Source organism: Caretta caretta, chromosome 7 (genome assembly GCF_965140235.1).
Source record: "Caretta caretta isolate rCarCar2 chromosome 7, rCarCar1.hap1, whole genome shotgun sequence".
Taxonomy (NCBI): domain Eukaryota; kingdom Metazoa; phylum Chordata; order Testudines; family Cheloniidae; genus Caretta; species Caretta caretta.
This window is the reverse complement of record NC_134212.1, coordinates 33,826,237-33,840,485: the sequence shown is the minus strand read 5'-3', so window position 1 is coordinate 33,840,485 and position 14,249 is coordinate 33,826,237. Positions and strand designations below refer to the sequence as shown.

Genomic DNA, 14,249 nt, shown 5'->3' with positions numbered 1-14,249 from the left:
CCACGTGGGTCAGCTGGGTCTGATCCTCTGGGGTTTGGATGGAAAGAGGGAGAGGGGCCTGTGCTTGGCTGCTGCTTCCAGCTGGAACCTGCTGATTGCTGTCTAGGAGAGATGGCAGAGGGAGGGGAACACCAGGTCCTCACCTGGGCTGAGCTGACGGTGGTGGGGGGAGACTGTATATAAACCAGATGCTGGGATGGGGGCAACAGGGCTGCTGCAAATAGGATAATTTAATAAGTGCTGGAGGGGGTGCTGGGCACCAGCAGAGGGCCAGGCCTAGTGGCAACAATTCAGTTTCTTCTCAGAGCATCAGGTATAAGAACCAGGAAGGAGAAGACATGAAAGGAGAGACCCCTTGCAGGGGATGGGTGGAAGGTTCACGGAGAAGCTTACTCTGGTTCACTGAGAGGTTAATGTCCTGACAAGCCCCGCAATGCAAGGCAAAGTGGGTGCCATAGTTTCAGGGTAATTTCAACTGTATCCCCCCTGTGGTCCACTCAGGTCTCCAGCTTGTCCTGCTCCCTCCTCACTGGGGTTTTAAGGCTGCTCAGCCTTACACTGTGATATCTCCATCAAGCCAGTTTGTCTTACAACCAGTGCCTGAGGACTATGACCAGCGCATTGCCAGCAATTACAAATCACCATGCAGCTCTTTAAGCACATGTATTCTTAAGGTAAAAGCGTAACAGAGAACATCTTTTAAAAAAAGATCCTAGACTAGAGGCATGTTTATAGTGGAGATCACCCATCTCTCTTATGGGGCCCCCAATCGGCTAAAGTCTTTCCAAATGTTCCACAAGGTTTGGGGTCCCCCCTCACTTAGACAGAAAGTCCTGTCTGTTTGCTGGATCAGAGAAATGACCCTGCGTCAGTTTACCTTTGTAGAGCAAAACCCCTTTTGTTGTTGGTTCTCTGGAAAAACCAGATTGGACCAGATATTCAAACCTCCCCATGGGATTGTACCTCTCTGGAGGTGTTTACAACCTAAGCCTTAAGTAATTCATCTTAATCGCCCCCTGGGGTATTGGTTCCTGGACGAGCTGGGGTAACCGTCCCCCCATGGAGTGCATACAGTTCCTGGCCCACAGTGATACATAAAGCATTAATGTGATATGGTCATTTAATATGTTACGGTCCCAAAAGATACTGCCTGGGGCATGTTTTTGGGAAATGCCTGTTCTGGTTGTGGGATCTCTAGCAGTCTCAGGGCCCTGGAAAGTGTCCATCCCACCACTTGCTCCTCTACAGGCTCAGTACCTCCCACTTTCCACCTCTAGTTCATTAGTTGGGCTGTGGTAGTGTGTGGGAACCCTAGTCCCGGGCCCTCTTGTGCTGGCACTGCAAAAACAGCACAGACAACCTGTGCCCCAAAGAGGTTGCAAATAGTGCCAATAAAGGGTTAAAAAAAAAAGTTGGCCCCCATAAAAATCACAAGATTTCTATTTTATAAAATGATCTGGGGAATTGATTTCTTTTTGGTCTGGTTCATAATGGTTTCCACCTGCTTGGGGCCTTCACAAGGGTGGTCCCAGGGACCGAGGCCAATGGGGGCAGGAGAGGGCAGCTCTCTAAAGATGAAGCTGCAGCCACAAAATGTGGCCAAAGATCCCCTGGTGGGACTTGAACCCAGGACCTTGGGGGTGTGGGACAGGAGAAAAGGCAGATGATCTAGGTAGCTAGTGGTCCCACTGCTACATTCTCTGCTAGGATGCAACTTGAATGCAGATCCAATTGGGGGATCCTGGCTGCCGCAGGTAAGACTCGAACCCGCAAACCAGGCGAAGCTCTGTCCCTAGGAATCCCTCCTTCCAGCAGCAGCTGATACTACAGAAAGGAAAGAGAGGGGGCTTTTGTGGGCATGCGCAGCGTTCTGAGCCGCGTTGAGCGTCGGCTTTTCTGAGCATGCGTAGTGTCTCCACCTCTTCGGGAACAAATAGGGGAAGGCGGAATTCAGCGCACGCGTAACTTCTCCCATCAGAAAGCGCCCGACGCTGCTAAATTACGCATGCGCTATGCCTTCAATCGGGCCGCCCACCGCATGCGCACCTTCTGGAGAGGCTGTTTACGCATGCGCTTGGGCAGCGGAGCGGAGCTGAGCGGTGGAATCGTTGCCTGGTTCCCTCCGCTCGGCTAACTAGCGAGATTATCCTTCCCCTCCCCCGCCCAGCAGCGGCGCGCGGAGCCCCCCCTCGATGGCGGAGGAAGGGAAAGGGGGGTACAGCGGTGAGGGGGCTGGGTGACGCGGGCAGGCGGGAGGGGCTGTGGCTGAGGCCTTTGGGAGCTCTTGGGGGTGGCGTTTGGGAGGGCGGAGCCGTGGGGTCGGGTGGGGAGAGGGCTTGAGGGCGGTGCTGGTAGAGGTGGCTGCGGGGTGGTGCATTTGGGGTCTGGAGGGGAGAAGGTTGGAGGGTGGGGCTTGTGGAGGGGCCTCTGAGGGGGCGGGGCCTTCGGGGTCTGGAGGGGAGAGGGTTGGAGGGCGGGGCTTTGGGGGTGCGTTCTGGGGGGGGGTCCTGTGCCGTCTCGGGGAGGGCCTGCGGAGTGCGGAGGGGATGCTGGCTGGAGGCTGTCTCTGTTGTGATCTAGTTCGGGCGTCCCTGTCTCCCAGCCCAGCTTGGGGGGAGGGCAGGGTGACGAGGGGCTCTGGGGGGATGGGTGCAGTGGAAATGCTGGGGGGTGTTGGGATCCCTGCGGAATGGACTGGGAAAGAGGTGGAGGCGACAGGAGGGTTAGGGGGTTAGTGTAGGCAGTTTGCCATGTGTCAAGCATTCAAAGAGGGAAGTCCCTGGATGGTGTCTGACGTTCCTTCTGCCCCTCTGCACAGAACATGATGACCGTGTGGGCGGCACAGGTGGTGGTGGGGGCTTTGCTGGGAGGAGGAGGAAAGGTCGGGGACCGTTCCGAGGCAAGATGTACAGTGAGGGGAACCACCGCTCGTGGAACCGGGGTGTAGCAGGTCCCAGCCCTTCTGGTCAGCTGGAGGAGGGAGATGGAGATGTTCCCATGAGCGATGCCCATGACAGTCTTCGAACCAGATAGTGAGTGAGAGGGGCTGTTGGGCATTGTGTGTGATGGAGTGGCTCAGGGTGGTGGGATGCCCGTTTCAGTCAGGCTCCAAGGGGAGGGGACTGGTTGGCTCAGGGAGGCAGGGAATGGGATCTGGGGCCTTTTTTCTCTGGGGGGCACCAGCACCACTCAACTCTTGACTGGGGAGCAGGGGAAAGCAGCACTGTCACTGTGCTGTGGATAAATAGGGCCTCCATGTCTGGAGGTTGCTGCAGAGATTTTATTCCAATGCAGCGATGACCCCAGGGTTCAGTCAGGTGTTTCTGGTTCCCTTTAGCTTTCAAGGTATCCCCCTCTCCCCCCATCTTTAATGCTATGCGCTCGTGTTCCTCTGCTTCCCAGCGCTCCCTATGGGCCACGGCTGAATAGGCGAGGTGATGACTGGCACAGCCGGGGCCGGGGAAGTGCCACCAACATCCATGTCACAGTGAAACGAGATCTCACGCCCCAGGACCGGAGTAGCAGTGCCAGCCGCAACAGCAGCCGGAGGAGGTGGTACAAGGTCACAGTGAGTGCTGGAGGGTGAGGGAGGGAACAGGGAATTTGGCCAAGCCCCTACACCACAGCCCTGGCACATCCTGGTAACCCAAGGCACATCCCTTGCAGGTCACCTTGCTGTCCTGCCCCTCTGACTCAATTTGTGAAGGGGGCATAATGTCCAGCCTGGCTGCCAGGTATCTGACCAGCAGGCAGCTCCCTGGGCAGTGGGGAAGGACCCTGTTGCTCATTGATTGATGCTCCTGGTTCCTAACACACAGGGCTGCTCCCTAAGACCTCCCTAGTTCCCAGCCCCATAGTTTGCTGCCAGCTTACTGACATGCTACTTACAAGTGCCTTTTTTTCCTAGATTCCCTATGGAAAGAAGTATGACAAGTCATGGCTTCTGAGCTCGCTCCAGAACTTGTCCAGTGTCCCTTTTACTCCAGTGGAGGTGAGAGCTGCATTGAGATGTCATACAGGCTGTGAGCAGGGAGACAGAGTCAGCACTCCTGGGTTCTATCCCAGTTTCTGGGAAGGAAATGGAGTCTATTGAGTTAGAGCGGCGGGGGAGGGGACAGGGTTTCAATTACTAATTCTGGGAGGGAAGTAGAGTCTAGTGGTTGTAGCAGGGGGGCACTAGTAGTTAGGCCAGACTTCTGGGTGCTCTTCCTGGCTCTGGTACAGACTTGCTATGCAGGCTTGGGTGAGTCAGTCTCCCTGTGCCTCCACTTCCCTAGTGGAGCTGCGGGGATGGGAATGCCTGTAGGCAGGCGTAGCTCAGCCAGGTTCTTCCTGACAGGGCGGGGATACCAGGGCTCCTTGACTTGCTTGTCTTCTGCCCTCAGTTCCACTACGACCAAAGCCGGGCCTACTTCTATATTGAGGACATGACGACAGCCAATGCGCTCAAGCAGCTGTCCCGCAAGATCACAGATCGAGACAATTACAAGGTATGATTCTCCCTTCCCTGGGCCATTCTGTGTTTGGCACCTGGCTGGAAAGACCCCCATGGTGAGGGAGGGATGTAATGCCTAGAACTGGCCTTGTGCCTTCTTTCCCTGAGGGACCCCTTGGGCCTGGCCAGGTCTCTGCTCTTCTGGCTGGATTAGCATGGGAGCATGTCCTGTGTCCAGTCCTCACATAGCCTGACAGACACATCTCTGCCCTGCATGGGCCCCCTCTGTGGCACCCCCACTCCACCCTACCAGTACCCTGACATGGGCTTCCTGCCCAGCATTGGCTCTTGCCCCTCTGTGACCCAGCTTGCCTCTGTTCCAGGTGGTGCTAATTGTCAACCACTCATCTCCACCCCAGTCTGTCCAGAAGGAGCTGAAGCCAGAGGAGATTGAGCAGCTGAAAGTGAGTGGTGCAGGGTAGCTCTATTGTGCCCCCACTGGGCTCTGCAGGGTTTTGCAGCCAGTCACCTCTAACCCATGGTCTCTGTACTTTCAGGTCACCATGAGTAAGAGATATGACGGGTCCCAGCAGGCCCTGGACCTGAAGAACCTTCGCACGGACCCAGGTGCGTGTTCTCCTGGCAGATGTGGGGGGCTGGTACCGAGGAAGTGGTGTTGAGGGAGCGGGTGGGTCCTTGGTGTGGGGTGCTCAGCCTGTGTGTTTCTTCCAGACCTGGTGGCACAGAACATTGATGTGGTGCTGAACCGGCGGAACTGCATGCAGGCCGTGCTGCAGATCATTGAAGAGAACATCCCAGAGGTGAGCTGGGGGCAGGCTTCCTGGAACCTCGGTCTGGGCACTCAGTGCCCTGCCACCAAACTGGGGATGGGTAGCTCTGCCTTGGACTCTCCTCTGACCCTCTGTCCCCTCTGCAATTGCAGCTGCTCTCACTGAATCTCACCAGCAACAAGCTGTACCAGTTGGATGACCTGGCAGAGCTGGCCCAGAAAGCCACCAATCTCAAGATCCTCAATCTGACCCGCAATGAGGTAGGCGCCACCACCATCCCCGGTCTGGCCAACCCTCTGCGGCCTTGCGCTCATGCTCTGCCGCTCTGTTCTTTTTCCTTGCCACAGCTGAAGTCTGAGTGCGAGCTGGACAAGGTGAAGGGGCTCAAGCTGGAGGAGTTATGGTTGGATGGAAACCCTCTGTGCAACAATTTCCGGGACCAGTCCAGCTACGTCAGGTCAGTGGCAGCCTCTGGGGCCTGTGGATTGCCTGGCCCCAATCACTTGGCCTCTCCCGCCCGGTGGGGGACAATGCAGTAGAACGAAGATGCCATCTACTTGCTGGGAGCTGGATCCCGGCTCCTCTTGCCAGTGGCCCTAGTGATGGTGTCTGTCTCCCTGCATCCCTCTCTGGTTGTGCTGAGGCTCTGGGCCCCCCTGGGCGCATGGGACCTGACTGCTGCATGGCTGATGATGTGGTTTTTATTTCAGCCAGTTCGGAGCCCTGTTCCCTTTCCCCACAATGCGCTCTACTCCCCTAAAGTAACAGCTAGACTTTGCCTGTACGCTGCTTTCCCCTCCCTCTCTCTCCCCATTCCTCCTCCCTCACCTTGGGCACTGGGACTCCAGGATGCACAGCCTCTTCTAGTATCCCTGTTCCCACATTGGCCATGGGAGAGTCACTGTCCCCACCTGCTCTCCCCAGTCGCACACAGGAGGGGCTTGTTGTCTTTGCCCCCTGATGGATGTTTAGGGGGATGCCCCCCCATATCGCTCTGCACCAAGCAGTCCCGGAGCTGCTGTGATTGCCAGTCCCTGCGCCCGCTGTTTGGCCCTCAACGATGGCTGGCTAGCCAGAGACGGGTAAGATTCCTCACGGAAGGAACAACCTAAGACAGGCACAGCCGTGCAGTGGCCAAACTAGACCGCACAGCGGTCAGCGCAGAGGGGTCCTTCCTGGTGTAAGGGCCTGGCACATGCTACGTTGTTCTCTCGTGCTCTCGGTGAGCAGCTGCACACAAGCCCATCAGTGGCCCCAGGTCCTGCCATGGCAGCAGGCGTGGCTAGGACTGGCTCGGAGCAGGAGCAGGAGGCCCGGGCTTTCCATTGACCAGAATGCTGTGTTCTCACAGAGCGAGTCTCCCTCGAGCCTCTGCATCACCAATGCGTCTGGGGTAGGTGTGAGGAGCCATGCAGGGCAGGAAGAGGCTCTGCTCCTGGGCTCCCGGATCCCTTTTTCCTCCTGTTCTGTCCTCCTTTCCTCTGTGCCATTACATCCCTCTCCTCTGTCGTTCCTGCCCTGCGTGCCATGGCATGGACATTAATTAGATCTGGGCCTTGATGCAGGAAGCTTCCCCCAGCTGTAAGTTGGTTGCAATGACGGCGACTCCATGATCAGTGGGAATCCATGTCCTCTCCCCCTGCCATCCTGCCCTTGTCTTCCCCTCCCCACCCCCACTCTCTCCTCACTGGAGAATAGCCGCATAGGTGAGTAAGAGCCAGGTAAGTGTGGAGCCCTTCAGCCATGCGGCACCAGCCCCATAGTGTTCCTGGGCCTGTAAATCTGCCAAGGCTCCAAGATCTGGAGGGGGAAGATGTAGTAAAGCCTTGGTCTCTTTCCCTCCCCACCTTAGTGAAGAATCTTGGGGCATCTGCTCTGTCCCTGCCACCCAGCCCCTCAGCGCTGGGTCTCTGCCCTGCTGGGGTGAGAAGGGGGTGCTGCATTGGGTAAGGGGAGTGCGGTGGGCACAGGGACAGCCCCGTTCTGTGGCCTGCAGAGTCAGTGCCAAGGGCATGGGGGGGTGGGTCCAAAGTGCTGGGTGGGGTCAGGGAGGGAAGGAGGCCCCATGGGGGCCAGGCTGGCCCCGCTGCCTCACTGATTCATGTCCCATTTTTGACAGCTCCATCCGACTGCGGTTCCCGAAGCTTCTGCGCTTGGTGAGTGATTTGCGCTAACTTGGGCTGCCCTGTTCAGGACCCATTGCTGGGGCATTCTCTGCTCACTACTCTACCTTTGCCTCTCTGCAGGACGGCCATGAGCTCCCCCCTCCTATTGTCTTTGATGTGGAAGCACCCACCACCCTCCCCCCCTGCAAGGTAAAGGGGCCAGGGAGTGGGGGATTTTAATCTAGGACACTAATCTGTCTGCCAGCAGATGAGGTGCTGGTGCCGGGCTGGGGAAGGCACTCTTGGGGTGTGGAGAAGGGATGGACTGTGAGCCAGGGCGCTAACCGCTCTGCCAGCAGGGCAAGCCCTGGGGCAGGGGCAAGGGTGTTTTGGGGGGAAGGGCTCCGAGCCAGGGTACTAACTGGAGCGTTCTCTGACCCACAGGGCAGCTACTTCGGCTCGGATGACCTCAAGGTGCTGGTGCTGCGCTTCCTGCAGCAGTAAGTACTTTGATGTGGGGGGATGAGTTATTTTGGGAGCTAGAATGGAGGGGGATGTATGGGGAGGGGGCATATGGGTCATGTTCCAGAGTCACGGGCATAGGGCATTCAGGTGTGGGGAGAGCTCTGGGGCAGGGATAGTGTCCTAGCAGCACAGCTGTCCTTTGCTAACGCGCTCTCTCCCTGGCAGGTATTACTCTGTATATGACTCTGGCGACAGGCAGGGGCTGCTGGATGCCTATCACGATGGGGCCTGCTGTTCCCTCAGCATCCCATTCCTCTCGCAGAACCCCTCCAGGTGCGTCCACTAGGGGTTAGTCACTGCCCTCCCAAGGGACCGCAGGGCTGAGAATTCGGACGCCTGAGTTCTATCCCCGGCACAGGAGGGCTGTGAGGTCTATGGGGGTGGGGGGCTGGGAGTCAGGATTCTTGGGTACTATCCCCAGCTCTCATAGGTGAATGGTGTCTTCTGGCTAGAGCAGGGGGCTGGAAGCCTGGACTCTGGGTTCTATTTCTGGCTTGACCCCAACTCACGATGTCCCCTCAGGCAACTCCCTTCCCCTCTCTGTGCCCTGTTTTTTCTATGTTACATGGGGCTCACCCCTCCCCTGCCCAGTAGGGTGAGACTGCCTCTGTTCCCATTTGTGAAATTCAGGGAGAGGCTAAGAGCCGGGTAAGAGGAAGATTTCCATTGCATTTTCCTGTGGGGCTGATGGGGCAGGAGCTACAGGGTACTGTTCTCCAGCTACTCACTGGGCATCTCTTCTCAACAGGAGCATCCTGAGTGAATACTTCAAGGGTAGCAGGAATGTGAAGAAACTCAAGGACCCCAGTAAGTGCTAGGGGGCTGCATCGATCACACTCAAAAGAGCAGTCCCCTCTTGGAGTGATCAGCTCAGGCTCTCTGCAGACTCAGGCAACATCACTGGGTCAGTTACACTAGAGGCAGCTCTAGCCCCTGTTTGAAGGATCAGCTCTGGCTGTTCAGACTGAAGCAGCGTTTTTGCATTGGTTACACTCAGGGTAGTTTCCCCGCCCCTCCTGCAAGTGACCAGCTCAGACTCCCTGCAGACTCCAGGTCTGGGTTTCTGTGCAGGGCAGACATGAGGTTGTGGTGCTGTGACTGGGTTGTCAGGCTGGCTGTGGTCTCACCTCCCCCTCCTTCCTCCAGCCCTGCGCTTCAAACTGCTCAAGCATACGAGGCTGAACGTGGTGGCCTTCCTCAACGAGCTGCCCAAGACCCAGCATGACATTAACTCCTTTGTGGTGGATGTCTGTGCACAGACGGTGAGTGCCTCTGTCCCGGGGTCCGGGTGGGCTGTGCTGTGATGGGGGGTTGAGGGGTGGGGGGAAATGTCTCCACCTTGGGGGCAGGGCAGGCTGTGCAGTGAGGTGGGAGGGATGGAAGGTGGGGGAGAGTGCCCCCACTTTGAGGGCAGGGCAAGCTGTGCTGTGAGGTGGGGCGAGAGAGTGCCCCTGGGGGCAGTGTGGGGGAGAGAGGGGGAGTGGTCGGGCAGTGGGGGGCAGTGTTGGCAGGTTCCCCTGGGCCATGGGCATGGTAGGGGAGTGGCAGTTCGGTGACATGACCCCCTCTCATATTGCAGAACACCCTGCTGTGCTTTGCTGTCCATGGAGTCTTCAAGGAAGGTGAGTGTCCAGAAGCCCCCTACCCTCCATTTCCAAGCTCCTCTCTGCACCTCTCCTTGCTAAAATCCCCTCACCCCTATGGCAGACCCCTTTCCCCATATCCACCTCACTGGGCTCTGTTCTCTCTGTGTGCAGTGGATGGCAAGTCCCGGGATGTGGTGAGAGGCTTCACCCGTATGTTCATTGCTGTGCCGGCTGGTATCACAGGGTAAGTGGGGGAAGGGGACACTGGGGACAGAACCCCGGGGGGGTGGGGGGGCAGCGGGGCAGCGGTATCCCCTTGGATGTGCATGGGTAGAACACGGGTCGATAGCCTGTCCCTCCCCCCACATGCCCAGGAGGGGAGATGGATGGGATTCCCCCCAGCAGTGCCTTACCCTTCCAGTGTATGTGTATGGCAGGTGGACCAATGGAGGGGGTTCCCCCTAGTTAGTACCTTCCCATCTCCCCCAGGAAGTGGGAGAGGGGGTAATGTATGGAGATCCTTTATCCTCACCCCAGGTTGTGGAGGGAGGAATGGGAATCCCCACATTCCCCTCCTTAGTTCTGGGCGGAGAAATCCCCCTAGTGCCCCTCCCCTCCTTTTAGGCTCTGTGTGTGCGGGGGGAGGGGTTGGGGGGTGGAGGAGAGATCTTCCCCTCACATGTGGGCTCTAAGTGGGGGATGGATGGGGATCCCCTGTGCCCCCAGGCTCTGGGGGAAGGAATGGATGAAGATCCCCCGCCAGTGCCTCGTTCTCCCTACCCCTTCAGGCTGTGCATCGTGAACGACCAGCTGTTTGTGCGCAAAGCGAACACGGAAGAGATCCGCAAGGCCTTCGTGATGCCAGCACCCACGCCCTCATCCAGCCCTGTGCCCACGCTGTCAGCTGAGCAGCAGGAGATGCTACAGGCCTTCGCCATGCAGTCTGGCATGAATGTTGAGTGGTCCCAAAAGTAAGTAGGCCTTGGGGAAGGTTGTGGGGAGGGTTGATGCTGCCACATAGCCCATCATTTGCTCGCTGACAGCGTCCCTCTGCCCTAGGTGCCTCCAGGACAATGACTGGGACTACAGCCAGGCAGCCCAGGTTTTCACCCAGCTCAAGGTGAGACAGTGCCTGGGCCTGACTCCATCCCTGGGGCCTGGGGTCAGAATCCTGCAACAGCGAGGGGGAGGGGAGGAGCCACGGGCATGTTCATTCCTCACCAGTGGCCTCAGTACTCAGAGATTGAGGGTGCCTTGACCCCTCTCTATCCCCACAAGGATTTTCTTTCCTAGGGCTGCCTTCCTCCAGGGGCCTGGCTCCATCATTCTCTGCTCCCAGGCACCTCATAGGCACAGGAAAGGACAGTCTTGTGGAGAAGGCACTGGGCTAGGAGTCAGGACTCCTGTGTCAACACTATCCCTGGCTCTGGGAGGGGAGTGGGGTCTAGTAGATTGGTGGGGGGCTCGGATGCAGGGGTTCTGTGCAGCCTCTCCATGGGTAATGGGGGCGTTGCAATGCCCAGAGTCCCAGTGTCTGGTTCTTGGTCTCTTTCAGACGGAGGGGAAGATCCCAGACGTGGCATTTCTCAAGTGAGCAGTGACCCTGCAGTTCCCCCACCACTGATGTTTTATTTTCCATGACAGTTTTTGTAAATAAATGAAAGTTTAAAATAACAAAGGTGGGGGCTCATCGCTGGGAGCAACCATGGGGCTTGGACTCTGAAGGGGGAGCCCCTGCAGCAGGCCCATGGAGCCAGGGGTGATACAGACAGTTCTGGCCATGCTGCCCTGCCTCCAGCCCCGGCCATTTCCAGCGGCAGTGGAAGCAAGACTGAGAAGCAGGTGCTGCTGGGGCACCCAGAAGCTTGGAGGACAGAGCCAGAATCCTTCCCCTCAGGCTTTTGGCCGGTAGGGGGAAAATGACTTTTTTTGGTATGTTTTAAAACAAGCAGTCTTGTGAGTGGCTTCAGTGAGTTGGGCTAGGTGTACCGCTTATAGGCCCTGCGCTTTCCTAGCAGATGAGCCAAGTTGCCCTCAGACTTCAACCCTGTGGTGTTCACAGTCCCTAGCACCCCCCACCCCCGAAATGGACTTGTACTCTTCTCTGTGGAAAGGTAGTCCCAAGGGCCCTGGAGCCGCCTCCCTGAGAACATGCCTCATGCATGCTGAGATTGAGAGATGGACAGAGGTGCTGCCAGGTCCTGGCAGGCCTTTGCCACCTGCCTGCTCTCTATTGCAGCAGCTGCTGTGTGGGTACATGGGACACAGCCCCAGGAAGATGACATGGCTTCCCTTAGGGTGCTGATGGGATTGTGGGGTTGTGTGGGATCTGGAGCGGTTGGTGCTCTCAGCTAAGGAGCAATGGGGTTGTCATTGGCTATGCTCTCCCCTGTTCCCCACCCTGGAGCTAGGGGCAGAGTGTGGGGCTGCAAGATTCCTATGTGCCAGGGCAGCACTGGAGTAGCAGGCGCCAGGGGTTTTCCTACACCCAGGGGGAAGGTACTGCCTTAGCCCTCGAGGGGCTGCCAGCAGTGCTTGCAGCACTCCTTCCTGCTTGTACATCTGTGCTGTACAATCACCCCCTAAATCTTTGGGCTGAAGCAGAATGTTGCAGGGCAGAGCTGGGCACCACTGCCCTCTGTTTCTCTGTGGCTGTATGTGCTAGGACCTGCGTGTTCAATAAAGTGGTGTTTGTTAGAATCTCGGCTGAAGGCTCTGTTGGATACATTCCCTCCTGTTCCCCAGTCCCTCCTCTAGGGCCTCTCCGTGTTGCCCCCCAATCCAAGTACCATCCCTTCCAGGACCTCTCCCCAGCCCAGTCCCCCCCTTCCCTCCCTCCAACATTCCCCTCCAGTCCCTGTCATCCACTCCCCCCTGCCAGTCCCCCCTCTCCATATTACCCCCCAATACCACTACCATCCCTTACAGGTCATCTTCCCCCCTCCCCCATCCTAGTTGCTTCCCCAGCCCCTCTCTACATTCCTCTCAGTCCCTCCACCCTTCCAAGCCCTCTCCACATTCCGTCCTGGCGGGGTGGCTTCCCCCCCCCCAGCACAGCGATCCCCCAGTGTAAGAAGGCGCTGCGGGTAAGGGGGAGGAGCCTCCTGCCCCTACGCAGAAGCACCAAGTTCCTATTTGAGAGAAGTCGTGATGACTACAAGTCCCAGGCGCCCCCGCGCTCCGGCGGAGAGATGGCGGGGGCCGGGCAGCTGCGGCTGTGGGGACTGCGCTGCTGCACGTGGGGAACGGGGGGCCCCTGGGCCCGGCTCAGCGGTGCGCGGGGCTTGGCAGGCCCAGCGCGCGGGGCGTCCCCCCTGGACACGCACGTGCCCCGGGACCTGCTGCTGTTCCGGCACGAGCGGGGCCGCTTCTTCCGCCTGCTCGGGCTGTTCTGCGCGGGGCAGTTCGCGTTCTGGGCGTACCTGGCGCACTTCGCCTTCAGCGCGCTGCGGCCCGCGGGGCGGCCCGCGGCCAGCGCCCGGCCCGCGCCCACCCTGCCCGGTGGGGCCTCGATCAACCCGGCCTCCAACAAGTGGCGCTACGGATTCACCGTGTCCTGTCTGACCGTGGGTGAGAGCCGGGAGCGGTCCCGAGCCGGAGCGGGCCCCGGGGAGAGAGGGGTGTGGGGACCAGGGGTTTCCCACCCAGCATCTAGGGGAGCACAGCACTCAGGCGCGGGGAACTGGTGATTCCAGTCCTTGCATCCTGGGGAAGCATGAACCGAAGACACTGGTAATGGGATTCTCCCTCCCCTCTCTCCGCAGGGAGAGAGTCTGTCCCGGGGAAGATGGTCAGTGACAGGGAACTGGATTTGAGTCCAGTTCATTGCCCTGGGGAAGAGGGACCCGAGCCTGGTTCCACCCCGCAGCTGGGCCTGGGCCACCTGGAGCAGCTGAGTGGAATCAGGCTTCTGAAACTCAGAGCCAAATCCTGCTGCTGGGAGATGGGGAGGCTGTACCCCCAGCCTTGCTGATGTCCCTCGTTTCTAATCTGCGGCCCCCTGGTATCCCAGCCTTGGGTTCCCCCACAAGTTTTGCCAGTGCCTTCCAACCCACAGCCCCCTACTAGCCCAGTCTGGGTATGGTGGATGGCATCATTTCCTCTCTTTCTCCCCCATCCCAGGTTCACTGATCGTGGCTGCCAGCTTCATGTATTCACGCCGCTCGGTGTGGCAGGTTGTGCTGCGCCAGGGGGGACGGGATGTGACCCTCAGCACCTACTACCCCTTCGGGCTGAGCTCGTCTTTCACAGTGCCCCTGCGCCAGGTCTCCTGCATGGCCCATCGTTCTGAGGTGCCTGCCATGGTTCCTCTCAAGGTCAAGGGGCGGCCCTTTTACTTCCTGCTGGACAAGCAGGGCCAGGTCTACAACCCCCAGCTTTTTGACCTCACCGTGGGGGCTTACAGGAAGCTGTGATTGGGGGAATGAGGATGCTTCCCACTGCTGGAGGATTCTGGGGGGTTGCCGCTGGACAGTTAGAGAAGAGTCCCCAGATTGGGGGCAATGGACAGATTCACACCACACCACCCCCACCAACCTCCTGCCTTTCCCCAAGGACAGCAGGGCCCAGCCCCATTGAGGGGGGTACTATGGCTTGGTAGGATGGGGCTCCAATTGTGTGCTTTTGAAATAAAAGTGAAACTGTGGAGCAGCTGCTGTGAACTCCCTGCCAGCCATGAGTATCTGGAGCCGGCAGGGTTGGGAGGTGGTGTTCATGTGCAAGGAAGCTGATAAAGGAGCAGTGGACTGGGGATACTAGGGTGGAAAGGATCAATGGGGAAGGGGAGGCATGCACCATGGTGGACCTG

At 58.3% G+C, this 14,249-nt stretch overlaps 2 protein-coding genes across 3 annotated transcripts; both read left to right on the top strand.

The window, feature by feature from the left end:
• Positions 1-2,050: 2,050 nt before the first annotated feature.
• NXF1 (nuclear RNA export factor 1) lies at positions 2,051-12,142 on the top strand. Of its 2 annotated transcripts, XM_048856324.2 has the most exons (21): positions 2,052-2,223; positions 2,819-3,032; positions 3,403-3,568; positions 3,908-3,991; positions 4,386-4,490; positions 4,819-4,899; positions 4,993-5,062; positions 5,168-5,256; positions 5,379-5,486; positions 5,574-5,683; positions 7,346-7,382; positions 7,473-7,541; positions 7,776-7,831; positions 8,022-8,129; positions 8,605-8,663; positions 9,003-9,118; positions 9,436-9,478; positions 9,614-9,686; positions 10,231-10,413; positions 10,502-10,562; positions 10,998-12,142. In XM_048856324.2, exons 1-21 carry the CDS (start codon positions 2,193-2,195, stop codon positions 11,034-11,036), a joined length of 1,902 nt encoding a protein of 633 aa, XP_048712281.1. In that variant the 5' UTR covers positions 2,052-2,192; the 3' UTR covers positions 11,037-12,142. The 2 variants fall into 2 exon arrangements, with proteins under 2 accessions (XP_048712282.1, XP_048712281.1); XM_048856325.2 differs by lacking the exon at positions 10,998-12,142 and having other exon boundaries at positions 2,051-2,223; positions 10,486-10,547.
• Positions 12,143-12,589: 447 nt separating this feature from the next.
• Positions 12,590-14,092, top strand: TMEM223 (transmembrane protein 223). Its single transcript, XM_048857485.2, has 2 exons — positions 12,590-13,012; positions 13,565-14,092. Exons 1-2 carry the CDS (start codon positions 12,634-12,636, stop codon positions 13,855-13,857), a joined length of 672 nt encoding a protein of 223 aa, XP_048713442.1. The 5' UTR covers positions 12,590-12,633; the 3' UTR covers positions 13,858-14,092.
• The last annotated feature ends 157 nt before the right edge of the window (positions 14,093-14,249 follow it).

Excerpts from the sequence above, each read along its gene's own strand:
- NXF1 (XM_048856324.2), top strand. The coding sequence starts at position 2,193 with ATGGCGGAGGAAGGGAAAGGGGGGTACAGCG. Across the intron at positions 2,224-2,818 it reads AGGGAAAGGGGGGTACAGCG|AACATGATGACCGTGTGGGC; the intron begins GTGAGGGGGCTG and ends CCCTCTGCACAG. Across the intron at positions 3,992-4,385 it reads TCCCTTTTACTCCAGTGGAG|TTCCACTACGACCAAAGCCG; the intron begins GTGAGAGCTGCA and ends TTCTGCCCTCAG.
- TMEM223 (XM_048857485.2), top strand. The coding sequence starts at position 12,634 with ATGGCGGGGGCCGGGCAGCTGCGGCTGTGGGGACTGCGCTGCTGCACG. Across the intron at positions 13,013-13,564 it reads CGTGTCCTGTCTGACCGTGG|GTTCACTGATCGTGGCTGCC; the intron begins GTGAGAGCCGGG and ends CCCCCATCCCAG.